This window comes from Saccopteryx bilineata, chromosome 3, assembly GCF_036850765.1.
Source record: "Saccopteryx bilineata isolate mSacBil1 chromosome 3, mSacBil1_pri_phased_curated, whole genome shotgun sequence".
Lineage (NCBI taxonomy): Eukaryota > Metazoa > Chordata > Mammalia > Chiroptera > Emballonuridae > Saccopteryx > Saccopteryx bilineata.
Genome location: NC_089492.1, coordinates 255,463,365 through 255,491,209, shown reverse-complemented (window position 1 = coordinate 255,491,209; position 27,845 = coordinate 255,463,365). Strand labels below are relative to the sequence as shown.

The following is a 27,845-nucleotide window of genomic DNA, read 5'->3' as shown; positions in this document are numbered from 1 at the left end:
CTAGTTGTCCATTAATTGCTTTCTCATATGTGCCTTGACCATGGGCCTTCAGCAGACTGAGTAACCCCTTGCTGGAGCCAGCGACCTTGGGTCCAAGCTAGTGAGCTTTTGCTCAAACCAGATGAGCCTGTGCTCAAGCTGGCGACCTCAGGGTCTCGAACCTGGGTCCTCCGCATCCCAGTCTGACGCTCTATGCACTGCGCCACTGCCTGGTCAGGCCAAAGGCTTACTTTAATTGAGTCTGTCTGTTGTCTTTTGCATCTACAATAAGGTGGCCAATCATCCTCCTTAGGGAGGACAGTCCTTTTGTAAGTTCCGTCCTCCCTCAAAAAGTGTTCTCTTACATGTCCTCCTTTTTGATATTGGAAGACTAATCTGTAAATGTCCGTATTCGATCGATGCAGAGTCAATCCATTGTGTGTGATGTGATGTATTTGTATCTAAATGAGTATTTTTTTCTTACAATTATTATTAAAAATGAATAGGCATGTGAGCATAATTACAACATAAAATATTACAAATATTTTTATTATGCATTTATCATATTATAGTGTATTATTGTTGCAATAAATGTTTCTTTTATTTACAATATTGTTTTCTTCAATTTATTTTTTTTCTCCTTTTCATTGTAAAAAAGTTGGGCACCTTAGTTTTGGACATGTTAATTTGAGTTCACTTACTAGACTAGCAAGTAGGGACATCAATGGGGCTGTTGGGTGAATGAGTCTAAAGTTCTGAGGAGCGGTCTAGGTTGGAGATACAAAGTTGTTAGTTATCAGTGTATATAGGTATACAGATATAGATCTGATGTTTAAAGCTATGAGTCTCAATAAGATCAAAGAACGAATGAATGTAGATAGAGGGCTAAAGACTGAGCCTAGGGCATGCTAATATTTAGTGATCAGGAAAGAGGAGAAACCAGCCAAGGAGACTGCAGAGCAGGAGCCAGTGAGGTAAGTGGAGGGGAGCCAAGGATAAGTGGAACCTGAGGGGAAATCCATGTTAAATAGTGCCCAAGTCACATGCTGGGGAACCACAGAGGGAAAGTAATTAAATGGTGCCAAGAAGTTGAGCTAGGCCCAGGGGTATTACAGGGAAACTGATTTAAGCTTAATTAAGGAAGGGTTTTCTGACTGATCAGCCCATAATGGATAAAGTTCTCTCAGGAGGTGTGAGCAAGTAAGTCCCTGACCCAAGCTAGTCCCAGGGGATGAATTGCTGGGTAGGGGAGATCTACCTCCAGGCTTCAAGTATCTGATGGGCTTTGTACTTGACAACCCTCAAAACCTCTTCAAACTGGGGATGATGACATTGTGGGCAGCCAATGGAAACAACTCTGCCGCAGAGTATGGGGGTTGAGCTGAGCCTTTAATGTTTAGTGGGAGAAAGAGTAGGAAGAAGTACTCATAGGTCAAAGCAGTATGAGCAAAACTCCAGAGGTGTGAATAAGCAGGCTTTGTGTTAAGGAGTCTGGCCTGATCAGAAGGGGAAGCTATGATATGTGAAGGATGGGGAGGAAGGCGAGGCTGGAAAGGGTGTAGGGCCAGAAAGTAGGGAGTTCCCACAGGACCTGGTGCCCAATAAACACCACTTGTTGAAAGTAATGAAACAAAAATGAGATTGTAAGAGCCAAGAAAGGAGGCATTAATTACTTAGTTCCCTTGCCTGACCAGGTGGTGGCGCAGTGGACAGAGTGTCGGACTAGGATGTGGAAGACCCAGATTTGAGACCCCGAAGTCGCCAGCTTGAGTGTGGGCTCATCTGGTTTGAGCAAAGCTCACCAGCTTGGACCCAAGGTCGCTGGCTTGAGCAAGGGGTTACTCAGTCTGCTGAAGGCCCACGGTCAAGGCACATATTAGAAAGCAATCAATAAACAACTAAGGTGTCGCAACAAAAAACTGATGATTGCCCTGGCTGGTTGGCTCAGTGGTAGAGCGTTGGCCTGGCGTGCGGGGGACCCGGGTTCGATTCCCGGCCAGGGCACATAGGAGAAGCGCCCATTTGCTTCTCCACCCCCCTCCTTCCTTCCTCTCTGTCTCTCTCTTCCCCTCCCGCAGCCAAGGCTCCATTGGAGCAGAGATGGCCCGGGCGCTGGGGATGGCTCCTTGGCCTCTGCCCCAGGCGCTAGAGTGGCTCTGGTCGCGGCAGAGCGACGCCCCGGAGGGGCAGAGCATCGCCCCCTGGTGGGCAGAGCGTCGCCCCTGGTGGGCGTGCCGGGTGGATCCCGGTTGGGCACATGTGGGAGTCTGTCTGACTGTCTCTCCCTGTTTCCAGCTTCAGAAAAATACAAAAAAAACCAAAAAAACAAAACAAAACAAAAAAAAACTGATGATTGATGTTTCTTATCTCTCTCCGTTCCTGTCTGTCCCCGTCTATCTCTCTTTCTCTATCTCTGTCCCTGTAAAAAAAAAGAAAAGAAAAAAAAATTACTTAGTTCCCTTGAGCAGGTTTTCTCCTGACAATTTGATCATAGACATCTTGAGGGCAGGGCTGCCCAAAGCTGTGTGTGCTCTCTGCCCCATTTCCCACTACGAACAGGTCTCCATCAACTGTTCCTCAAGGCCCAGCAACATGGATAAACCCCCGAGGGACTGGGGCCCATTCCTGGGGAGGCACTGTGGGTTCATTGTAAGGGGTAAGAGGCAGACAATTCAGTGGCTTGGTCAGTCTCTGATAGAAGCAATAGACATGAACTATGACATCATTAGACAGAGTCTCTATCATTAACCCAAGACTTCACAAGCACTGCCCCCAGAAGGCTCAATGCTTAGAACTCAGTGACCTCACCTTCAGGAAACAATGGGGCCTGGGCATTCCAGGGAGTCCTATTGACTGGACGATGGGTAGGTGAGCTCCCTCTCTCCAGAGCCATCTGCAAGGTACCAAAGCTTGACCTTATGGATTCCCAACCAAAGGACCTGAGCCTTCCCGGTGGTAAATGCCCCCTCCAATTCCTGATCCCTGTGCCTTTAGCTTGGGTGGACACTCAGGGAAGACCTTTTGCATGGATGGGGTGATGGCTGTATGCATGGAGGAGTGCTAAGCAGTTAAGATATGGTTTCCTCTAGAAAATTAAGGATTCCTTGAGGGCAGAGGGGTACTAGGACCATCACAACTAAATGGGTAAGGGGCTTGGTGGGATGGGATTAGACACTGGTGTCCCTGTCAGCTGTTAAACTCTTAACTTCCTTGATGAGCTTTGCCTTTAGTGAGGTTTCTCAATGTGGTGGGTTAGATGGGTCAAGAGTTGGGAAACAGAGGCTTGACTGAGCCTGGGTAGGTCATCCCTCCTCTTTAACCTAGCTTATCTATAAAGGGCCAAGGTGGCCTCTTAAGCTCCCTGGAAATCTAGCACTAAGAGGATGATGAAGTCCACGAGGAGGGTGGGAAGAAATAAAGAGTGGTTAAGTGGATGGAATGGCTGATGAATGGGTTAAAAAGAGGAAAGAGAAACAGCTCAGGCCCCAAGCTAGAGCTGTTAGCCAGCTTGCCTCTTTTTCTTTCTTACTTGCCTTAGTGTGGGTCTCGCTGTACTTTGGATTCCTGGGGCTGTGTTCAGTGGTAACTGGTGGCTGCATTCTCTTTCTGCACTGGAGGAAGAACTTGCGGCGGGAAGAGCGTGCCCACGAGTGGGTGGAGGTGATGAAAGCTGCTACATTCACCTACAGCCCACTGTTGTATTGGATTAACAAGCGAAGGCACTATGGCATGAACGCAGCCATCAACATGGGTCGCTCTCCTGCTGTCACCAATACTGAGACCGAAGTCCAGAATTCAGATCCTCTGTGGAAGTTGGACAAGCCTGAGGGCAGCCCCATGGTGGAGGCCCCTGTCCCCCTGCAGCCGGCATCGCAGCTGGCCCCGCAGCTGCCCCTGCCTTCCCCAACACCTCGGCCCCAGGCCAGCTCCCCACTCCCCACTCCCGTCTTTCAGGAGGTGCCCTTTGCCCTCTCCCTGTGTAACCTACCTCCAATGCTGAACCACTCGGTCTCCTACCCTTCAGCCACCTATCCTGAAAGGAATGCCCACTTCCATTCCCTCCCCACACTGGCCCATGGGGACCATTCCTACAATGCCAAGCCTTTTGCTTCAGAATTGTAGCTTCCTCTCACTGAGAGTGAAGTTGGAGGTATTAGGGCAGAGCTAACCTCGAAGGTGGTACTGACATAGTCTAGGGCCCATCTGAATGTCACAATATGAAAGATTTAAAAAAGTTCCAGGCTTTGTTGTGTCACTTTTGTTGTTAGGAGGGCAAAGTCCTTCCCTTATTTAATATGGTACAATTCGTGAACCAAACTGAAGGTCACTGAGTACCACTCACAAATGGGAATTGGGGGGTTGGCTGGGGGGAACACACTGAACCAGTATTTGTGATGAGCTCAATTGTCCTTGACATTATTTATTTAAGAACAAAAATGTGTGCCAGTCCCTGAGATAGGTACCCAAAGGCACTGCCATTCTGTGGGACATTAAGCACAGCTGCCACAGGAGTGATAGCTATGGAACGTGTGTGAGCCAAGGTGATTCATGGTGGCCATGCCACAAGCAAAACAAGTCATTAAGATCCATGAGCCACACTGCACTGCTGGCTTCATCAGTCTTTGTTAACATGTACATGTAGAGTTGTGGTCGTCTCTACATTATTTTTAATATAAGAATACTGCCAATGACCCTTCACTTATAGATGAAGAGATGGTTCCCAAGGGTATTTGCCATACTGTTATGTTGCAGAGCAAGGTCTCAAATATACATCTGCCTGGCTTCAAAGTTCCTGATCTTCCAACCATACACCCTCGTGTCCCTTCCCTAATGATACGTCTTGTTAGAAAACACTTGGCAAATGATTTTGGTGTGTGTAGAGTATAATTAATTTGGTTCATGGATTGGCTTGGAGGAAGGGTGGGTCAGTGAAGCCCCTAAAATTACACACAGAAATATATGCAGTTTTTTTTCCTTTTTGACAGAGACACAGTCAGCGAGAGGGACTGATAAGGACAGACAGACAGGAAGGGAGAGGGATGAAAAGCATCAATTCTTCATTGTGGCTCCTTAGCTGTTCATTGCTTTCTTTTTTTTTTTTTGTATTTTTCTGAAGCTGGAAATGGGGAGAGACAGTCAGACTCCCGCATGCGCCCGACCGGCATGCCCACCAGGGGCAACGCTCTGCCCACCAGGGGGCGATGCTCTGCCCCTCCGGGGCTTTGCTCTGCCGCGACCAGAGCCACTCTAGTGCCTGGGGCAGAGGCCAAGGAGCCATCCCCAGCGCCCGGGCCATCTTTGCTCCAGTGGAGCCTTGGCTGTGGGAGGGGAAGAGAGAGACAGAGAGGAAGGATGGGGGGGGGGGGGGGGGGAGAAGCAAATGGGCGCTTCTCCTATGTGCCCTGGCCGGGAATCAAACCCGGGTCCCCCGCATGCCAGGCCGACGCTCTACCGTTGAGCCAACCGGCCAGGGCCTTCATTGCTTTCTTATCTGTGCCTTGACTGGGGGCTACAGCAGAGTGAGTGACCCCTGGCTCAAGCCAGTGACCTTGGGCTTCAAGGCAGCGACTATGGAGTCCTATCAATGATCTCACGCTCAAGCCAGGGACCTTGGGGTTTCGAACCTGGGTCGTGTCCCAGTCTGATGCTCTATTCACTGCCACTGCCTGGTCAAGCTGTATCCCGTTTTTAAAAAATCTTCCTCAAAGGGATGTACGACCCCTTCCAAAAGGTAAGAACCACTATATGAGAATATTAATTTGTATACGAAACAATCCTAAAAAAGAGAAACAAAGATAATACTGGCTGTTTAGTCCCAGATTAAAGGTAAGAAAGCTGTCTGCCCCAGGATATAATTTTTTTCCTTTCACTTTGGAAATAAGGAAATTATACTACCGTATTTGATAAAATGCTCAAATGATCTAAGCTTTATGTAGTCTTCACAGTGGGGAAGGCCCCCCAGATTGTGTGTGTGTAATCCCAGGATCTAGCAACCATGTAAAGCTACTTTTTCTAAAATATTTTTTTCAGTGTAAAAAGCTCCAGTCCATATTTGACCACTCTCTTCCAATGGATTTCAATACTTTTTTCTTTTTCTTTTTTTTAAAGGCAGTGAAATATTTCTTATAAATATGCTCTTAAGAAGAATCTCAACATATAAAACAGCCCTAAATGAAACTTCTGTGGTTGATACTGGAATAGAGGCTCACTCATCCTCTCCCTGCCCACTCCCAACCTAGAGATGCCAAAGCAGCAGCTTCACACCTTCAGACCAAGTTCTGTGTCCATGAGGTCGAGTTTTCAGCTTAACACTGTGCTCATAATCTATTTGTCTTTGCTTTCATAAGGAGGAAGGAGTCCTTAACAATACAGATCCAAGCAGATTAGACTATTTTCCCTTAGTAGTCAGGGGTGGGGGGGAACTTTTAGTCACAGACACAGTGGGAGAAAAAGAAAATGTTTTATTTACATAAATTTAAAAGGTTGTATTACTGATATGAAATAAGCAAAGTTCAAATCATGTCATAAAAACCTGAATTACTCTAGGAACAGAACCAGAACTTATATATTACCAAAATAGCTCCACTAACGCAAAGTAGATCGACATTTCTTAATGTGAGAAAACAACAAGGTAGGTTAGGTTCGTATAACAAACAATACACGCTCTATAAGTCTCAGGAATACCCAAATGTGTTCTGGTTTGGATATGAAAGAAGGGGCCGCATCTAGCCAGAGTTGGTAAGCAAGCCAATGAGGTGTGTAGCAAACAAAAGCTGTCACTAAGAACAACTCAACAGCAGGCCATTATGAGTATATGCCCATCACAGTCAAAATCTTCAACTGTGACCGGCAAGACCTGCGGGGGCGCCAAGGGTGTTCTGTCCCGCACACTGAGTGAGGAAACGCCAAAGGGAGGGAAAGTGTCCATTCTTCAGCTCTGCTGTTTCAGACACATTCCTAAATTTCAGGCCCCTCTCTGCCTTTAAGATGACACTACAGTGATGCTTAAGCTGGGTTCTCTCTTGTTTTTTTTTTTCCTACAAAACTTTTTGCCTCTGATTTATAAGGAGGCCCTTTAAGTAAACATTATACCAGACAGTACAAGACAAAAGAAAGAACCAAGAAGCTGTGCTTTGGGTAATTTAGGAAAGCAGCAGAAGGAGCCAGAGTGAAAAGGTCAGAGTATCTGAAACCAAAACTACTACTACTACTACTCAACCCCCCTCTCAGAGCTGAGATGGTCACGGTTAAAAGCAAGTCACAGGTGCGGTAAGTTAAGACAATTTTACAAATAAAAAACCCCTAATTAACATTGAATAATAGACTTCTGAGTCTCTTAAGCCAATAAATATGTTCAACTTAAAACAAAGGTGTTCAAGATACCCTTGTTCTACCTGGGAGACAGGACACTTTCCTAGGCAGTGTGATAAGGGTATTCACAAAGTCTGCGACTGTAGCAGGAACACCTCTGCTAAATTTGGCAGGGGAGAGGATGGTACTATATATCTGGCTCAGGGATGATGCTAGCCAGACAAGCTTGAGGTGAAAACAAATGATAAACTAAAAAACAAAACTAAGTCCTCCATGGATAGCTATCTGATCCAAAAGTACATAATGCAACAAAGAGTTAAGGTGTCCTCAAAGTATCTGCCTACGAATAAGAATTTGAAACTAAAAAGGACAAGCTACACTACCCTCAGGTATATTTCATATAAATCAGTTCTCAAAAAATACCTTCCAGGTACAGACATATTATTTATAATACAGTATATACAAATATAGCAGTATAATTCAATTTATTGCTAGAATGTTATTTGGTTGTTACAAAATCTGTCAGGGTATATATATTAAAAGGGAGGGGCATGGAAGGCAGCCATAAAAGTAATCTTCAAGTTACCTAAAGTGCCAGGCTAATTTTATACTATATTTAACCTCTCCAAGAAAGTGAAATTGCTTGGATGGGCAAGGAAAAAAATGTTTTTTTAAAGAGAAGCATAAGCCATATGAGAGAAGCAGACACATTCATAGGAAAAGACTTCATCTTGCTTTAACTAAATTTTAAGGTTTCTAAAAAAAATACCAAAGTTAGCCTTCACCAAGCTGAATATCATATAAAGGAAAAAATCCCCAGCCCTTAAGTAGTCAAGGATGTTTGGCTGCATCCATAGCTAACCAGGCAACTTAGAAAGTTAAAATGGAAATGAGCTTCACTAAAGAAGTCGGTGCCATGCAAGCTTCTCTAGTTTCTCCCTGACTTGGCCTACAGCATAGTTAAGTTCTGCAGTCTCTGTCCAAAGACTACTTCTGAGAACAACACAGCACACACAGGCGACATGAAGGTATAATTCCTTTCAGTCCAGGGTCCTCTAGTACCAGGCCTGCAGAAGTATTTTAAGGGAAGAGTATTGCACTTGCTTGTATTAGATTTGAAAACACCTGCCACCACCATCACATGAAACCCAGTGTTCCAGACCTGTCTGCTTTTGTTTGGCAGCCTCTGGACATACAGCGTCTAGCTACTTCTGACCTGATAATTAAGAAGAAACCTACTATATTCACAACCTTTTAGGCTTCAACTCCAAGGGGAACATATTAGGTTGTTGGTTAGCCTCCAGGTAAAATCTCAAGAAGCTTCCCGGGTCAGAATTAGAGGTACAGTTCTCTGAAGCTCTTGGGTAGCCAGGCTGAGAGAGTGGCCAAGGGACTTGTGCCTGGCCATTCGGAATGGAGATGGATCAGAAGTGGAAGTCAGCTACAGCTCTAAGATAGGCTTGTGTGAGTGTGAGTGTGAGTGTGTGGGGTGTGAGGGGAAGACCGAGGGGTGGGGGGAGGTAATCTAGCTCACGGAAGAAAATGTAGCTCCCCAATAGATAAGTTTTTATACTCTAAAACCCTGAAATAGGACTGAAAATGAGAAAAATCCCTAACAAGACTTCTCTGTTTCACATGTTGGGATTAGCTAAGGGGTCAGAAACAAAGAGCCAGATCTTACTGCTTTCCTGAGCCCGGAGGCTTCCTTGTCCCCACTGTCTACCCCCTAATTATATTTCTCTAGCCAGTATATTCAACCAAACCCATGGCAGCACCTAAAAAAGATGCCTGAAGGAGACATGGACCTAGTCTCAGCTGCTACCTGACTGGATTAACACTTTAATTAACAAGTCATTTGTTCACATACTGTTTCAAACCATTCCTCCCATTTCCCACAAAATATTCAGAATTCTTTTGTTCATTTTAAATATTTACAAACAGAAAAAGTCTATCTTTTAAAGGAAAGACATTTTCTGAGTCTGTATAAAGTGCAGCTAATTTAAGGCAAATTTATGTGAAATATAAAAAGGTGTCTTATTCTCACTATATACACACTTTCTAGTTCTAAAAGATAAGGTCTCCTTCCCTTGAAAAAAGGAAAGAGAAAGAGAGAGGGCGTGATTTTTATTCTGGCAATTTTAGAATTTAGATCTTATTGGTTTCAGGAAGTCACAGATTTCTGAATACCATAAGTAAAATGGTCTTCTTTTTTAAAAAAATAACTTTTATATAGCTTTTTCAAACAAGTTAAAAGGTGGCAATGTGTCTGCTACAGTAGTTTGGAGGAGTGGAGGACTGACAGGTAAATAGAAGGGTGCTTTTGTTAAGTGAGTAGATACTAGGTAGCCCAGGGCGTATATCCATTTCTAAATATGGCCAATGAGGCTAGACACCTAAAGCTACTTTTAGCTCCAGAAACGAGTATCTTCCATCTCCATCAGCATCAAACTCTCTCAAACTCTCTGGTGCTGGCATAGCAGAACCTAAGGAGTTCCAAATGTCCTGGTAAGTCAGCTTCCCATCCATGTTCTGCCCGGTCTCGTGGAATAAATCCTGAAGATCTGTTAAAAAAAAATTGCAAAAGGTGTGTATGTCTATACACATAGCTAAATTGTTAACAGTTTAAAAAGTAGCCTCAACTGAATTTAAAGCATTAAAAAGAAAGCTACTTTGCAGACTGATTCCAAAAGGTAAGTTTAGGATATCACCAAATCAGAAAGAATGAGAGGAATACTGTATGGCAGTGGTCCCCAACCCCTGGGCCGCAGACCAGTACCGGTCCATGGGCCATTTGGTACCGATCTGCAGAGAAAGAATAAATAACTTACATTATTTCTGTTTTATTTACATTTAAGTCTGAACGATGTTTTATTTTTAAAAAATGACCAGATTTCCTCTGTTACATCCATCTAAGACTCACTCTTGACGCTTGTCTCGTAAGTTCGACAATTATATTTAAAAATACCAGTTTTTACGCCAGTCGCATAATTTTATTTTGTGCATTTATCTGTCCCACCCTAAAGGCCAGTCCGTGAAAATATTTTCTGACATTAAACCGGTCCGTGGCCCAAAAAAGATTGGGGACCACTGCTGTATGGCACTATCCCCCCCAAACAGAAGCAATGATAGAAAATCAAAGGAAAATGAATGGAGAGGCTTCCTCTGTCCAGGGCCTTCCTTTCAGATTTTCCAGATTTTATTCTTACGTTGAACGAGTTAAAAGGACTACAGAGGCTTACAGAGCTAACTGATAGGAGCTGAGCTTGTAAAACAGACTCTGGAATATTGTCAGTTAAACAGAGTTATCGTGACCTAGTGATTACATTCCTTTTTACATATTCAAGAGAAATGAGAACTTATATCTACATAAAAACGTGTACACAAATGTTCACAGCTGCATTATTCCCAATAGCCCAAAGGAGAAACAACCCAAATGTCCATCAACTGATGAATGGATACACAAAAAGTACCTATATAACAGAATATTATTTAGCCATAAAAAGGAATGAAATACTGTTACATGCTACAACATGGAAGGACCTTGACAACATTATGATAAATGAAAGGAACATACTGAAAGAACATATATTATATAAGGTCATACACCGTATGATTCCATTTATATGAAATACACAATAGGCAAATCCAAAGAGACAGTGGTTGAGAGATTGCCAGGGGCTTGGGGAAAAGGAATAGGAAACGACTATTTAATGGGTACAGGGTTTCTTTCTGGGATAAAAATGTTCTGGAATTAGATAGTGTGATGGTTGGGCAAACCTGTAAATATACTAAAAACTGTTGAATTACACATTTTAAAAGAGTGAATAATATGGTATGTGAAATATATCTTAAATAAAAAATAACCCAGAGGACTACACAGGGTGGGGCAAAAGGGTTTACAGTTGTTTGTATGGCAAAAATACAATAATAAATAATAATACAAGAGTAAACTTTTGTCTGACCAGGCGGTGGCGCAGTGGATAGAGCATCAGACTGGGATGTGGAGGACCCAGGTTCGAGACCCCGAGGTTGCCAGCTTGAGCGCAGGCTCATTTGGCTTGAGGAAAAAGCTCACCAGTTTGGACCCAAGGTCGCTGGCTCCAGCAAGGGGCCACTCGGTCTGCTGAAGGCCCGCAGTCAAGGCACATATGAGAAATCAATCAATGAACAACTAAGGTGTCGCAACGAAAAACTGATGATTAATGCTTCTCATCTCTCTCCATTCCTGTCTATCTGTCCCTGTCTATCCCTCTCTCTGACTCTGTCTCTGGGAAAAAAAAAAAAAAAAAAAAAAGAATAAATTTTTGTGTACTTACAAGTATAACCTATTTTTGCCTCACCCTGTACATTTCTTCAAAGCTGTATCTACTGTACATACTGTATATACAGTGTCAGATGCTACTATGCACTTGCTCTGTCTTTTTATTCCAGCTAAGACAGAGCAATACTACCAGTGGATATATATCTTCTTTATTTCTAAGATATTATTTGAGCCAAGAGGATCAGAGAATTTCTATCAACAGTTTCTTCTGGCATTTTCTCAAGGACCCCATACTGAACACTTCGGAAGGCCAATTATTTACATAATACTCTTTTTTTGGGGGGGGGAGAGAGAGAGAGACAGATAGTAACGGAGAGAGGTGCTCATAGCTGCAGCACCTTAGTTGTTTATTGATTGCTTTCTCATATGTGCCTTGACCAGGGGTGGGAGTGGGGGCTGGGGCTCTAGTGAGACAGTGATGCCTTGCTCAAGCTAGCGACCTTGGGCTGAAGCTAGCAACCATGGGGTCATGTTTATGATCCCACGTTCCAGTCAGTGACCTCAGGGTTTCGAACCTGGGTCTTCAGCATCCCAGGCCTTGATAAAAAGGCCTTGATTGCATCTCTACTGAATGACTTAGTAAATGTCTCTAATACCAGAAGATAGTCAATGAAGTTTACGTTTCTTTAAAAATTTTCTTGAATTCCTTTTCTTTCTTCATTTATTTAATTTCACACTTAGATTCAGTAGGCCTCCTGCTGTTTGGTATTTAGGAAGAACAGATATGGTTTGAGGTGAGGGAAACAGTTGCAGTACAAGGTCTAGTCCACCCAGGAGTTTTGTAGACAAGCTCCTGAATAAGGCTCTACTTTCACTCTTAAGATAGTCACAGCACTGCATCTAAATAAAAGTCTCAAAAGCTCCCTGAAAGCCAGAAAAGCAGCTAGGATGCTTGTTCGCATTGCCTGCCACCAAGTGGCTAGCTGAAAAAATGTTTTACTGTGTGTGTATATGAAGGATACGTTGATAAAGTTATTTATATTTGATAGCAGTATTCAAATAAAAATCTGATTGCTGTTTCCAGGTCATTTCAAAAGTGTTGTCATTCAAAGTGTGTAAGACCTATGTTAGGAACTGAAGTACAAACGTTAAGATAGCTGGTTCTTAATCTTAACAGACTTTCCTCCATTCATTTTCATCAATTCTTAAAGTAATAATGAAGAGAGGGAGAGGCAACATGTACTGCCAATAAACACAACTTAACATTCTCCTGTCTTCCCAGAAAACAGAAAAAAAAATTGGAGATGGGTAAAAAAGTAACTGCATTTAAATGACAAAATAAATTTAAGTCTTCTATGCTTTAATTGTAGCCTGCAGATAACTCATTCACCTAAATATTCACGTGTACCAGGCACTATGCTAGGGGCTGGGAGTGAAGTTAAATTTTGTCTCCCCAGGAAATTATAACAGAATGACATGTACTAAACAGAAAGAAAATATAAATATAAGAGGTCATCCACAGAAGGAACATAATCTAGTCCGAGGAGGTAAGGAAATGCTGCCTAGTGGAACACTATCTAAGCTGAGGTGAAGAGCCAGCCAAAGGTAGGTGGACAGGAGTGGGTGGTTTTCTAGGCTGTTAGGAAATGCAAAATCAGGAGACCCAAACATCATGATAAGCGACAGAATACACACAGTTGGTAGCAAGACAAACATATTTTCTGTGAACCATATCCTTCCTGCTAATGTTTATCTTGCTGATTTTCAGTCAAAGGACTCCTCATTTTTGGAGTACCTTGACAAATAGGGTCAACTTTTACATTATTTTACTAAATTCACAGTATTATGTTTGCTTGTTTCCCTTTTCCATTAGACTGTTACATCTGTAAGGAATGTGAGCCTGTTTCTTAATACTACAGTTTTACTGCTTAGCACTGGGTCTACTTAGGTACTTACTGGATGAATGAAAACTCTAACATTACCAGAGATAATATAGTTCATTGGTTAAGAGTGCAAACTTTGCCTGACCAGGAGGTGGCGCAGTAGATAGAGTGGACTGGGATGTGGAGGAACCAGGTTTGAAACCCCGAGGTTGCAGGCTTGAGCATGGGCCCATTTGGTTTGAGCAAGGCTCACCAGCTTGAACCCAACGTCATTGGCTTGAGCAAGGGGTCACTCAGTCTGCTGTAAGCCCCCCGGTCAAGGCACATATGAAAGAGCAATCAATGAACTAAGGTGCTGCAACAAAGAATTGATGCTTCTCATCTCTCTCCTTTCCTGTCTGTCTGTCCCTCTCTCTGTCTCAGAAAAAAGAAAAAAAAAAAAGAGTGCTAACTTTGGTGTCAGACATCGTTGGTATGAATTTTGTCTCAACTAATTATTTGCTGTGTGGACTTAGGCAGTATCAGTACCCCTAGCAGTAAAAAGGGTATCATACACGAGTATTTAAGTACCCAGGATTGTTAATCAGGATTATGTAATATAAAGCATATCAAATATTGGCCCACAGGAAGTGCTCAATCAATGTTAGATATAATTCTTTTCCTTGTAAATTAAAAAAACTAAAAAGTTATAACTTTGAACATTTCCCTTATTACTTCCTGGTATAAAAATTTACCTTTGAGGCTGTGGCCGGTTTGCTCAGTGGTAGAGCATCAACCCAGCGTGTCCAGTCCTGCGTTAGATTTCCAGTCAGGGCACACAGGAGAAGCGACCATCTGCTTCTCCCCTGCTCCTCTCTCTCTTGTCCCCTCCTGTAGCCATGGCTCTATTGATTCAAGTGCATTGGCCTGGGCGCTAAAAATGGCTCTGTGGAGCCTCCACCTTAGGTGCTAAAAACAGCTTGGTTGCAAGCATGGCCCCAGATAGGCAGAGCATCAGCCCCAGATGGGGGGTTGCCAGGTGGATCCCGGTTGGAGTACATGTGGGAGCCTATCTCCCCTCCTATAACTTGAATTATTGATAAAAAAAAAATTACCTTTGATGCTAGTAATTCCTGGTAAGGAAAGAGGTCTTAGCTCGGCAGCTTTCTCAATGTGGTCTCCAAGAGACTGTGGAAATTCTGGCAATGCTGATGGCTTTGATGTGAAACTCTGAACTTGCTCTGTAATAAACACATATAGTTTTAGTATTATCAAATTTGACACCAACTTAAACCAGTATTGAAGGTCACCTTTTAGGACAAGTGCACATATACTACCTAATTTAAGAGAAATAGCTGACAAAGGAAACCATCAGCAAAACAAAAAGACAACCTACTGAATGAAAGAAGGTATTTGCAAGTAGTACAAACAATAAGGGGTTAATACCCAAAATTTATAGAGAACTTATACAACTCAACACCAAAAAAACTAACAATCTAATTTAAAAATGGGCAGAGAACCTGAACCGACACTTCTCCAAAGAGAACATACAAATGGCCAACAGACATATGAAAAGATGGTCAATGTCACTATTATCAGAGAAATGCAAAATTAAAACCACAATAAGCCTGACCAGGTGGTGGCGCAGTGGATAAAGCGTCGGACTGGGATACAGAGGACCCAGGTTCAAGACCCCGAGATTGCCAGCTTGAGTGAGGGCTCATCTGGTTTGAGCAAAAGCCCACCAGCTTGAACCCAAGGTCGCTGGCTCCAGCAAGGAGCTACTCGGTCTGCTGAAGGCCTGCGGTCAAGGCACATAGAGAAAGCAATCAATGAACAACTAAGGTGTTGCAACACGCAATGAAAAAAACTAATGATTGATGCTTCTCATCTCTCTCTGTTCCTGTCTGTCTGTCCCTGTCTATCCCTCTCTCTGACTCACTCTCTGTATCTGTAAAAAAAAAAAAAAAAATTAAAACCACAATAAGATATCACCTCACACCTGTCGGGATGGCTGTCATCGATAAATAACAACAAGAGTTGCAAGGATGTGAAGAAAAAGAAACACTTGTGCACTGCGGGTGGGAATGCAGATTGGTGCAGTCACTGTGGAAAAGTATGAAGGTTACTCAAAAAACTAAAATGGAACTGCCTTCTGACCCAATTCCACTTATTGGTATATATCCAAAGAAATCCAAAACACTAATCTGAAAAGCTATATGCACCCCAATGGTCACTGCAGCATTATTTATAATAGCAAAGATATGGAAACAACTAGTAAAAAAAGTTGTGGTAGCCTGACTGGTGGTGGTGCAGTTATAGAGCATTGATCTGGGGTGCTGAGGACCCAGGTTCAAAACCCTGAGGTCGCCAGCTTGAGCGTGGGATCATCAACATGATCCCGTGGTAGCTGGCTTGAGCTCTAGTCAAGGCACATATGAGAAGCAATCAAAGGACAACTCAAGTGCCGCAACTACAAGTTGTGGTACATATATACCATGGAATATTACTAGGTCATAAAAAGAATAAATAAAATTGTAACCATTTGTGACAGCAAATGGATGGACAGAGAGTAGCAATTTTCAACTGGTGTGCTACATGCAATACCTGACTATTTAGTCAGGAGCACTGCTTTTCCCTTAGATTGTTAAATAAAAAAATGACAACAGCTAACACAACCATAGCCATCCAGTGTGAATGTCCTGTCTTGAACAATAAATACATAGGTCACATAATAGTGGCATCTTATCGGTATGTTGTATAAGATTGCATCCGATTGGTTAATTCTTGGTACCAGAAATCCTTATACACAAGTAAAGACACCTGATATTTAAAAAAGTCACTTTGGAGCAAAAATTACTACTGTAATTTTTTACTGTAGGTAATTATTACTATCATTACTTATTTTGTAAATCAAAGTTATACCTTATTTTAATGTCAGATTGGCAAAAAATGTATTGAATATTTTTTGTGCCACAGAATTTTAGTAATTAGTTTATGTGTGCCATGAATAAAAAAGGTTGCAAATTGTTGACAAAGAGGGCATTATGCTAAGTGAAATAAGTCAAGAAAAATAAGTATATGATTTCACTTATATGTGGACTCTAAAGAATAAAATTAGTGAACAAACAAAACAGAAACAGATTCATAGATACAGAGAACAAGCTGATGGCTGCCAGGGGGAAGGGGGGTGGGGAGCTGGGTAAGAAAGGTGAAAGGATTAAGAAGTACAAGTTGGCATTTACAAAATAGTCATGGGGGTATAAGTATAAAGTACAGCATAGGAAGTCTAGTCAATAATACTGTAATCATTATGTATGGTGTCAGGTGAGTGCTTGAACTACTGGGGGGATTATTTTGTAAATTACATGGTTGTCTAACCACTATGCTGTCAATCTGGTCAACTGTAATTGAAAAGTAACATAAAAAAAGAGAAATAGTTAAAAATGAAGTAGCACAGTGACTAAATGAAGTTTAAAGTTTTGAATAGGTCTTACTGGTAAGTGAAGATCAATCAGTATTATATAATATAGAGGTTTGAAGCTATGGACTCACTGGAAGATCTCAGTACCAGTAAGCATTATACATGTTATATGTTAAGGTTTAAGCTGCAAATAAGAATAGCATTGGATATCTGATATCCTAGGAGCTGTGCTATAGCCTGATCTGGGGAATGTGCCACCAGACCACCTGGTGCTGAAAGAGTGCCACCACATAACCGTGTAGCATTATGTCAGGACAGAGCCTCCCACTGTAGTCTGTCTCCCACCCAAAAGAGAATGAGAGCCTGTACCGCTTTCCCCAAAATAAAAAATACTTGTGGGGTTAGGATGAAAGCCAACACAGCCCAACGCGTTGGTTATGTCCCCCTAGAGCTAAATCAGTGGGGTTAATATATCTGCCAATATTGACTAGATATGTCCCTACCTAAAGCCAAGGGCCTTTCCAACTCAATGACCCCTTTATTATTTGTTAATGGCTTTTCAGAAGGACTAATATTTATTTTTAAGTAAATTTTATGCACTTAAGGAAATGAAAAGACTTCCGTAAACATTTAGTTGGTTTAATACATGCTATGACAGTAATGTTTTTTTGCCTATAATTGGATGCAGACAGCATGGAGAAGTCTATTTCCAGCTAAACATTACCCCTTCTTCCCTTAATAGACTGGAGTACAAATCATATACCAAATGGGCTTTTTCTAAATGAAAGCAAAGTGTATCAGCTTCATCTCGGTGCGTTCAGGCATCATTCACTCAGTTCGATCAGTCCTGCTGGAACACCTCTCCACTCCATGTGGGAGGCAAGCTGCTCAAGCCTGCGTGAAATATTCAGAAGCCAGCCCTGAATATGTCACCTGTCAGTCCTGAATATCTCACCTTCATGGGTGGTCTCTGGAGGCCTGTTGCTCTCAGGTTTGTTGGTGAGAGCACTGATCAGCTGCAGTTTCTCTCTTAGCTTGGATACCTGAGAATCTGAACTATCTTCTTTCTGCCCAAAACAAAGATCACAGAGGTTTAAGGTGGAAGTAATACTTCATCTGATTCTTTACTATATTCCCAGAGCCTATTTAGCATGTAGTACTTGACCCCCAGTAGGTTCCCTATAAGTACAGGCAATGAAGGAATGAATCAACAAATACTAGAGATAGCTTCAGTACTCAGTGCTGATGAGGGCCTAGCTGGATTTGACCCTAGACCATTAAGGGAACATTACGCTACCGATGATCTGATTCACTGCGAACATTTGGCTGATGGGGGAAGGCATCCCTGAGTCAGCAGTAAAGGAAATGTACCCTTGCTCAGGTGCCTCTGCGACACCTATTTCCTAAATGAGTAGGATATTGGTTTCTAGGAACGATTTCATACTAACTAAATAATTTTCCTGAATATCTTATTTCACCTTGTGACTAGACCACTTTAGGGAGAGTTTTATGCTCTTATCACGTTAAAAAAAAAGCAACCAAACCACAAATATTCCCCTAGATCCTCCTCCTCCTCTCCCTCCATGGTGATGATTCAACTGGTGGTAGAAACTGATAAGGAACATGAAGAAGAAACTGTAGTATTTTTAATTCAAATTTTATTCATATACTTTTAAAAAGCTTTTTACTTTATACCCTGCCCCTGCCTCTATCTCCAGGACGATCTATAGTATTATATAAAATTACATTTAATTATAATGAGATAAGAAACCCCCCTTTTGACTAAGAGGCTTAAAAGCATTTTATGATTTAGGCCAAGCATTCAGAGAGATATTATAAATATGATTTTTATACTTGTGTGAGATTTACACCAGCTCAAGATGGCTGATCGCATCCCTGCTTAGGACGAGCTATTATATTGTAAATGCAGAGGTTTTCCTACTAGAAGGTTTTGAATGGGAGGAGAAAGGAGACTTGGACCCCCTCCCTTCCCCACACCTATGAGGAAGAAGGTAAACAGCCAGGAATGCAGGAGGGGAAGGGAGATTTGAGTAGCCCTTTCCTCTCCCCTCTTTCTCCTTAACGGGCGACTTACAAACGCCTCTGACATCATCTAACCCCCTCCCATTCTGAAATCGTGTGACTAACGTATGTACTTCTAGACAAAGGAATCACGAGATCCATGTATGTGAACTTGTGTTCTGTAAAGGGTATTTAAGATGTAAGAAATCTAATTTTGGGGGGCACGTGTCTTTGGAGCTACTGGCCCCACATGCTCCGCTGGCTTTTATTAAATTCTCTTTTCCTCTTATAGTTATCTGAGTGTCAATCCTCCTTTGGGTTGCTTTCCTGCTACAATAAAAGCAGAGAAGTCTGGTTGCTGTGAGGCCAGTTTCTAACTGCTGAGGCTAGAGTAAAAAGTCCTGATCCTATATTTAATTAGAATATCAACTCATTACATGTTTCTTTTATTCAATATATATTTACTTATTTCCTTCCTCTCTTTATTTCTACTGTAATAGTTTAACAGTTACATACAGTAGATCATTCTTGGTTTATTATATGGACATATGTAACTAAAATTAGGTCCTAAATCCTTAAAGAATTTATGCTAAGGAGAAATTACATTTGGTTAGGATGCTTAAATTAGGTAGCACAAAGGGACTAACACATCAAGATTACAATTAAAAAACACAACAGATCTGAAAGTTAAGCCAAGAAATGTAGGCAGAAATGTGTACTAGCTGTATTTTATTAATATTTACTGTTAAAAAATCTGAACTGTTGCTGAAATCACTACTACTTTCCAATAGGTACCACCTGCTTCTTTTTGTGTTCAACACTTATATCTTGCTCTTAAATTTTTGTTATTCTCCAGTTGAGGTTTTTCTAAAATATTTTCTTTGCAGCAGTTGGAAAATACAACAAAAGCCTAGCCTATAAAGCATTAACATTTCAATATATGCAATTTTTATCTAGACAATACAAAACTGTCAAGGAAGAAAAACTAGAGATGGAAAGCTTAACATTGAAAACTGCTTGTACTATGGTTCATTTCTTTTTTTTTAAAATTTTTTAAAATTTATTTATTTATTTTAGAGAGGAGAGAGACAGAGAGAGAGAGAGAGAAGGGGGGAGGAGCTGGAAGCATCAACTCCCATATGTGCCTTGACCTGGCAAGCCCAGGGTTTCGAACCGGTGACCTCAGCATTTCTAGGTCGACACTTTATCCACTGCGTCACCACAGGTCAGGCTGGTTCATTTCTTAAGTTCATTTTCTCAGAACCTCATATCCTCTGTTATCAAATGTAATATGCACCTGAGATGGTATTTTAGCCACTCAGTCACAATCTTCCTGAATTTTCTTTAGCTTAGCCCAGGTCTTATAGTATTAAACAACACTGATCACAGAGCATGCTGCAAACAAACTTTCTTTCTTGGGATATCAGAGTATGTAACAGACTGTTTATTTTGACAGTATATCTGAGATTAACAACAAAAGGGAAACGTGTAAAGTGAAGGGAACTGGCTGAAGTTTAAATGGACTATGTAAGTTCTGAGATTACAATTTAAAAATAAAAAATAATTTTTAATAGATACTGTTTTTAGATTAAGCCACTGTTGTTCATCATTGGTACAGATAACTTCCTGTCTTAGTTTAAAAGTCATTTCCTTGGGAAACCTTTCTGATCTCTGCCAACACCCTCATCATAACCTATACTTTTCCTATCATTTATCATACTCATGATTATCTGTTCAATTATGTGTTAATGATTTTCTCACTGATGGACTTTGAGCACTACTAGAATAGGGGTCACATGTATTTTCCTTGCACTGTGGTCATCCTTGCTCCCAAAAAAGTGCTCGGTACAGGGTAGGTGCCTAATAAAGTATTCACTTATTCAATATACTAATTTACTAATTACTTTGTCTTGAAGTTTTAGCAAATGAGACCAAAGTGCTCCTTTTGAGAAAGAAGCAGTAGTTCGAAAGTACAAAGATACAGATGCATTTATCTTTATTTCAGAGTAAGCTTCCTGTTATTTACCTTTATGCTTTGGGTTTTTACTGAATCTGTTCTGCTGGTCACTTGACTCAAAGACTCCCTTTTCAGAGTGGCAGCTCTATCACCTACCTTAAAGGGTAAAAAGCATAAGAGAAGATTAAAGGCAAACATTAAAACTTAAACAACATCTAGCATTTTTAAAGCAATTTGGTCAAACTTATTTAAATGCTCTCAGGAAACTTTTGAGAAATACCAGGAGAATGAGAGAAGAGAGGGAGAAAGGCCCGAGATACATAGCTGAAAATGATGTTTAGTCTAGCTGTTTCATTCATGAACTTTAAAACTTTGAAGTATAAAAAGCGAGAGAACTTGAACCTAAAACCATGTTGATTATGATACTTTTGGAAGAAACAGTAAGATGATATTATTAACAATTTCTTCTTCTGAAGAAAACTAAAGTGGAGAGGAGGGACAGTAGGGGAAGTTCGGGTGGCAAGTTTTCACAGTAAGTCCTGAAAACCTTTGAGGCCTAAAACTCATCAAATCATCCAAAATTCCTAGTCCCTGCTTGGTTCAGCAGAGTTCAAAAGGACTTTCTAAAGTAAGGCTCCTTGAATCTTCGCAGCTTTGTAGTCAACTGCACACCCCTGTACGGCAGGAGCCAGAACAGGTCTCATTCCACCCTCAAAGCCAAGTTGGGGCAACTTGTCAAGGCTCTACTGTGGCGAGCCACTGCTTTCTATGTGCCAGTTTGACTTTATCTGTGGGCTTACTTCTAGCTTTGGTGGTTACTTGAATTTACAGTAACCACCTGTAAATTTTGGTTTCCATTTCTTTATATAAGCCTATGTTTTTGCTGTTTGAAATCTCTAAGGGTAAGGCTTACAACTATTAAAAAGCAGTCCACACAGATCCCAGCACAAGGTATATGAGAAAGGTGATTAAAGAAACCAGTAAGAACATGAAAATCAGTAAACCACATGGTCGGCCAGCATTGGTGACTTAGGACAGTTTCTTCATATGTGAAATGAGAGGCTGGACTCAATGACCTCTTAAGTTGAGGAGCTAGTCAGATCTGAACTGTTTTAAATGGCTTTCCTGACCTTATATGCAAATGTATCCCTGAATATGCAGATGAAGCAGGTTAAATCTGAAAGCCAAGTTGCAGCTTAATAAAATGGTAAAGGATTTTCAGTTATTGTCACTGTCATTGCTCCCACCTATAACTTAAAAAAAGAAAAGATTAAGAAGACCTCACTTGGACATATGTGCCAGAGCTTCCCTAGCAGATGGGGCACTGATAACGTAATAGGAGGCTCCTGTCTGCCAGTAACTTGTGGTGAGGCCTGGGCAAGCAACTGAACATCTTTACATCTCTCTTCCAAATCAGGACCAACACTGCCTAAGCCATTTATATCACAGAGCTAGCGTAAGGACTAGAGGAGGCAAGGATTAAGTGCAGCATAAATGGGTAACCTCTCAAATATGCCAGGAGACTGTCTGAAAAGGTGGAGTGACATCCATGTACAGACAAAAGACACTGCAACACAGAACATGTCACAAGGTATCTGAAAAGGCTTACCATGCTGAAGGGCAGGTTTGCTTGCTTTTTCATCTGGCTCACAGCAACCATATCTCTTTCTACCAAGTTAACTCCCCCGGTAAGATTACTGACTGTCTCATCCATCCCCTTGAGTTCAAGATCAGTCTGTCTTTGGTACCCCACTAGGGCACTGTTTACCTCCTCTAAGGAGTTGTGAAGGTACAGAATATCCTGGAGTGGAAATAAATCAAGGTGTGGAATCTAGCGAAAGATGTATACTAGGCAAGAGGCCAGCAGCACTGAAAAACCAGCATTATGTCAAGTTACTGAAGTGAATTCCTTTCCCTGGTTTAGACCACTGATCATCTGTCTCTGCTTTGTCCCTCTACTCTAATCGCTCCCAGTTTACTACCTTGGGAGTTGTTGGGCCTCAGCTGGATAGGAGGGGAAAGAGGAAAGAGGACTACCTACATGATTCACTCTCTGGTCCCAGGAAGCTGAGAACTTCGGAATTGATTTCCCAATGTTTACCTCACTTGCTGGCAGGAAAGCTTGCTGGGATATTAACTGAAATGTCCATTAACCTAATTTGTCAGAACAAAACTACCTTAGGAACAATACCAATTACTGAATTGGCTCATGTAGCAAAACCATAACAAGTAGTGAATTATTTAGTACAAGATTCAATTATTTTTATTGACACCCTTTAGTTACTGATTACTACTTAAATAGAAATGATGACTATAGGTTTTAAAGGGCATTAAACTCAGCACAGGAATTCTTCTTAGTGAAGATTTCCTTTATTTTCAGTGTGGTTCTGAGCTCAATATCCTTTTTCCTCCTCGTTTTCAGAGAATCTTGATTTTCTAAGTTATGCTTTCTAACATTCTTAGATTTAATTTACTGTGGCTTAAAACTGCCATCACTCTGAATTAATCTGCTATCCATCCATCTTGAACATGCCCAGACTGCTGCTTTTCATAAAAAGTTTTAGGATATTCTGGTCATTTTATGTCTTTCAAGATGTGAAAAGGAATTTACTTCACTGATCAACATGCAGGGAAAATAAGATTGCCAAACGAGATAGGACAGCATCCTGGATCTCTATATAGCATCACACATCCTTCTCTGCCCCGCTCTGGGCAGGCAAATATGCACAAGACGCCTGATGAGGCACCACAACACTAAGCACAAATTACTCTGGCTGCCTCCAGAGACTACTATAGTCAAAGGGAGGAGGTAAGCCAGAGACAAAAAGTACCTGTTTCAAATTCTCATTGTGGGTTTTATTGTCAAGTTCTGATAGAGCTGAAGGTGATGGAATCATCTGGTTGCTTCCACTGGTCTCCTTCAAGGAGTACTGATTCTGTTAACAGGAATGGAGGTTAGTATAGGTAATAATTACTAAATCTACTTAATCATCTGAGATGGTCTCAGAACACTCTAGCTTCTCACAAGAGGCATCTGCAGATTAATCAACCTGGGGGCAGATCTAGAAACAGGCAAAGAAGCTAGGGAACTTTTATATGCCTTGACTAGTCCAATTTCACGTACATCAAGAGATGAATACAGGCCTCTGAATGACTGCAGACAGCTTACAGCTGTACAGCGTTGAGAGACATTTGAGGACATTCCCTGAACACTGCACGGGTTTGTTTCTGTCTGTTATCAATTACTGCATAACATATCAACCCCAAATTTTGCGGCTTAAAACAATAATTTATTACCTTGTATTTCTCAGGAATCTATGGGTTGACCAGGCTCTGCAAGGGTAGGGGTGTTATTTTTCACATGGTATAGGCTGGTATCACACATATGGCCACATTCAACTGAAAGCCTGAACATACAAGATGACCTTTCATCCTCTACACCCCCTGCACACGGCCTCTAGACATTCTCTAGTCTAAAAGCACTGCCAAATTCTGGACCTACAGAATAGTGAAAATAATCAGACATTGTTTTAAGCCACTAAACTGTGGGGTGATTTGTTATAGCAATGAACAACTGAGACACTTCTTCACTTTTCTTTCCTTCTTTTCTGTTTTTCTTCCTACCCATTCCGTCCTCAAATGTCTTATTTGTAAAAGACTCAGTTCTTAATTCTATCCACCTTCATTTACAAATTGTAAAAATAACAATAAACATTGCTTACTGTATCTTTTAAAAAGGTGCACAGTAGGGTCTGTTTAGACAAAAATAAAGTGGGTATCACTGCAGTTACATAGAAAAGGGAGGCAGGAGTAACACTAGTAGACTTCCTTACCACGTCACTCTGCAGTGACTCCATGGCTTTCTTGTGTTCATCCACAGTTTTCTGTATCACCTCCACAGCAAGATGGACACTGTTCAAAGTATTACCGATGGAAGCTACGCTCTGAACAGAAGCATGTAGTTTAGTGTTTTCTTTTTAAAAAAATTTAATGGTTTTATTAAGATATAATTGATATATTGATACAATAAACTGCACATGCTCAAAATATAAACTTTATAACTTTATATACACCTGTGAAACCATTACCACAATCAAGATAATACACATCATCACTCCCAAGTTTTCTCATGCCCCTTTGTTTTATTTTTAAGTGAGAGGAGAGGAGATAGAGACAGACTCCAGCATGTACTCCAACCAAGATCCACCCAGCAACCCCCATCTGGGGCCCATACTTGAATCAACCAAGCTATCCTCAGCGCCAGGGCCATGCTCAAACCAATCGAGCCACTGGCTGTGAGAAGGGAAGAGAGAAAGAAGGGGGAGAAAGAGGGAAAAAGAAGCAGATGGTTGCTTTTCATGTGTGCCATGACAGCTGAGGCTCTATCCACTGAGCCAACTGGCCAGGGCTCTTATGTCCCTTTGTAATTCTTCCAATCTCTGTCCCCAGGCAATCACTGATCTACTTTCTGTTGTTATGTATCAGTTTGCATTTTCTAGAATTTCATATAATTAGAGCAGTATGTATTTTTGATATGGCTTCTTTCTCTCAGTATAATTATTTTGAAATCTGTCCATGTTTTAGCTACTTAGCATGCAGTTAAGAACATTCCATTGTATGAACACAATGCAGTTTATTCACCTGTTGATGAATACTTAGGTTGTTTCAGTATTTGACTACCACAAATGCAGCTGTTATAAACATTCATGTACACATTTTTATGTGGGCATATGCTTTCATTTCCCTTTGTCATGTTTTTCTTATCATCACAATACCTAAAAGGTGAATGGCAGATCATATGGTAGATGTATGTTTAACTTTTTAAAAAACTGCCAAACTGTGTTCTAAAATGGTTATAGCATTTTATATTCCCACTAGCAGTGTATAAGAACTCCAGCTACTCTACATCCTCAATACTGGTATCTGTAGTCTTTCCATTTTAGCCACTCTAGTGGGAGTGTATGTATCACTTACTTCATTTGATATTAAACACTAACAAATGGAGGTCAGTGTTTTTAATTATTTCAAGTATCTCCAAACTATAAATTTCATGTAGCTTAAACCAACACAATTAACAGAAAGAAATTTACCAAACAAGCAATTTCTCTAATTTAAAGGAACTTTTCTAGAAGAAAACCAATCTTTCCTTAAAAAAACCACTAGTTTAGCCTGACCAGTGGTGGCACAGTGGATAGAGAGTTGACTTGGAATGCTGGGGTTGCTGGATTAACTGCTGGGTTGTTGACTTGAGCACGGTCATGTCAGCTTGAGCAGGGTCACTGGCTTGAGCAAGAGAACATTGACATGATCCCAAGGTTCCTGGTTTGAGCCCCAAGGCTGCTGGCTTAAGCAAGGGGTCAGTGGCTCAGCTGGAGCCCCCTGGTCAAGGCACACATGAGAAGCAATCAATGAACAACTAAAGTGCCGCAACTACGGGTTGATGCCTCTCATCTCTCTCCCTATAAAAAACAAACACCCCCCCCCCCCCAGTTTATAAATTTGGAATCCACAGGTAAGATTCTCCCACAAACTGCCTCTCCAAACCCTGCTGTAGGGAGGCAGATGCCATGAAGTTAGGAGCAAATGATGGCTTCTGAGTAAAAATGGGTGCAATCATTTTTGGTTTTGGGTAAACCAGCATTCAGAGATGAAGGAAAAATTAAATTTGGCAGCAGTTGTTATTTTTCTACTTTAGAACCCCATAAGCAACTACTGAGAAGAGTCAGATATGAATAATAGCTTACTTTGCTTTCATTAGGCCTAAAGGAGGACTAGGGAACGTGACTCAGAAGCCATCTTTTAAAAAAGGACTGTCCTAAGGGAACACCCATAAGAAAGTTACTATTTGGTAGGTGTTGGCCTTTTATTAAGATAGACTGACAATTTTATGATGTCACATTAGTTTTTTTTGTGTTTTTTTCTAGGGTGTGCGAGAGAGAGAGAGAGAGACAGACAGACAGACAGGAAGAGAGAGATAAGCATCAACTTGTAGTTGTGGCACTTCAGTTGTTTATTTATTATTACTTCTCATATGTGCTTTGACTGGGTGGGGGGAAGGTGCTACAGCTGAGCCAGTGACCACCTGCACAAGCCAACAACCTTGGGCTTCAAGCCAGTAACCATGGGGTCATGTCTACGATCCTAAGCTCAAGCTGGTGACCCTGAGCTTAAGTCGGAGATCTTGGGGATTTGAACCTGGGTCCTCAGAGTCCCAGGTTGGTGTTCTAACCACTGCACCACCATCTGGTCAGGCATCCTATTAGTATTTCTTTTTCTATTTAACCAAGGACTTTTATATTACACTGATAACCAAGAGTCCAAGAGAACAAGAGGTGATGCTTTCAACATTAAAAAAAATTATACTAGTATAGAGATTAGGTATTTGAAATGAACTACCACCTCAAAACTGAGCCACTCGTAATAGAAATAGTGCCTGACATTATAAATGCACAGATTTGCAAAGAGACAACACACTGGGTAGAAGTCTCTGAGCTAGGATGTTATCTATGCAAGCTCTATTGTTAGAGAAGCTACAAGCATTCAAAGACACCTCCTGTTAGAGAATCCTCACTGGCTGGATGTATGATCCTATTGGGATGCAAGAAGACAGTAAGCTCTTGTTTGGTATTCTCAGCAACTGCAGAGTGCTTGGCACACACTGGAAGGAGCTCCACAATGCAAGGATAAACCAGTTTCCATTACTAATGTAAGACAGCCAGAGTTGCTTCTGGGCTAAAGGCTACAGAGGCCTACTACCTTCCCACTTGGCACTTGAGGGAACAATGGCAAGAGGCATTTGGCCTTATCAAAGTTGTCCCTGCTTTTTAAAGTTATAAACAGATGACCATATTGAACAAATAGCAAACTACAGAGGCTGAGCACACAGTTGGTGTGGCTATAAAGTAGCAAGTTTTGTTTTTGGCTTAGAAAGTTTCCCTTTCTGGAGACAATTTATATATTTATAGAGCCTGCAAATTAATCAAATTAAAGTTATCACACTAACTTTTATTTAAAGTTAAAGACTCTAGA

The 27,845-nt window shown here is 41.3% G+C and overlaps 2 protein-coding genes across 2 annotated transcripts in view; one reads left to right on the top strand and one right to left on the bottom strand.

The window, feature by feature from the left end:
• The first annotated feature begins 2,897 nt into the window (after nt 1-2,897).
• Nucleotides 2,898-4,101, top strand: TEX38 (testis expressed 38). The gene is made up of 2 exons (XM_066265023.1): nt 2,898-2,934; nt 3,518-4,101. Exons 1-2 carry the CDS (start codon nt 2,898-2,900, stop codon nt 4,099-4,101), a joined length of 621 nt encoding a protein of 206 aa, XP_066121120.1.
• Nucleotides 4,102-6,420: 2,319 nt separating this feature from the next.
• EFCAB14 (EF-hand calcium binding domain 14) overlaps nt 6,421-27,845 on the bottom strand; it is a 45,552-nt gene continuing 24,127 nt past the window's right edge. The window contains exons 5-10 of the mRNA XM_066269278.1: nt 24,650-24,760; nt 23,648-23,752; nt 20,886-20,972; nt 17,793-17,904; nt 14,529-14,654; nt 6,421-9,851 (exon numbers count right to left, since the gene is read on the bottom strand). Coding sequence (XP_066125375.1) covers nt 9,676-9,851; nt 14,529-14,654; nt 17,793-17,904; nt 20,886-20,972; nt 23,648-23,752; nt 24,650-24,760 — 717 coding nt within the window. The 3' untranslated portion in view covers nt 6,421-9,675. The remainder of the gene's footprint in view (nt 9,852-14,528; nt 14,655-17,792; nt 17,905-20,885; nt 20,973-23,647; nt 23,753-24,649; nt 24,761-27,845) is intronic.

Coding starts and splice junctions, on each gene's coding strand:
- TEX38 (XM_066265023.1), top strand. CDS start 2,898: ATGGATTCCCAACCAAAGGACCTGAGCCTTCCCGGTG. Junction 2,935..3,517: donor GGACCTGAGCCTTCCCGGTG/GTAAATGCCCCC, acceptor TACTTGCCTTAG/TGTGGGTCTCGCTGTACTTT.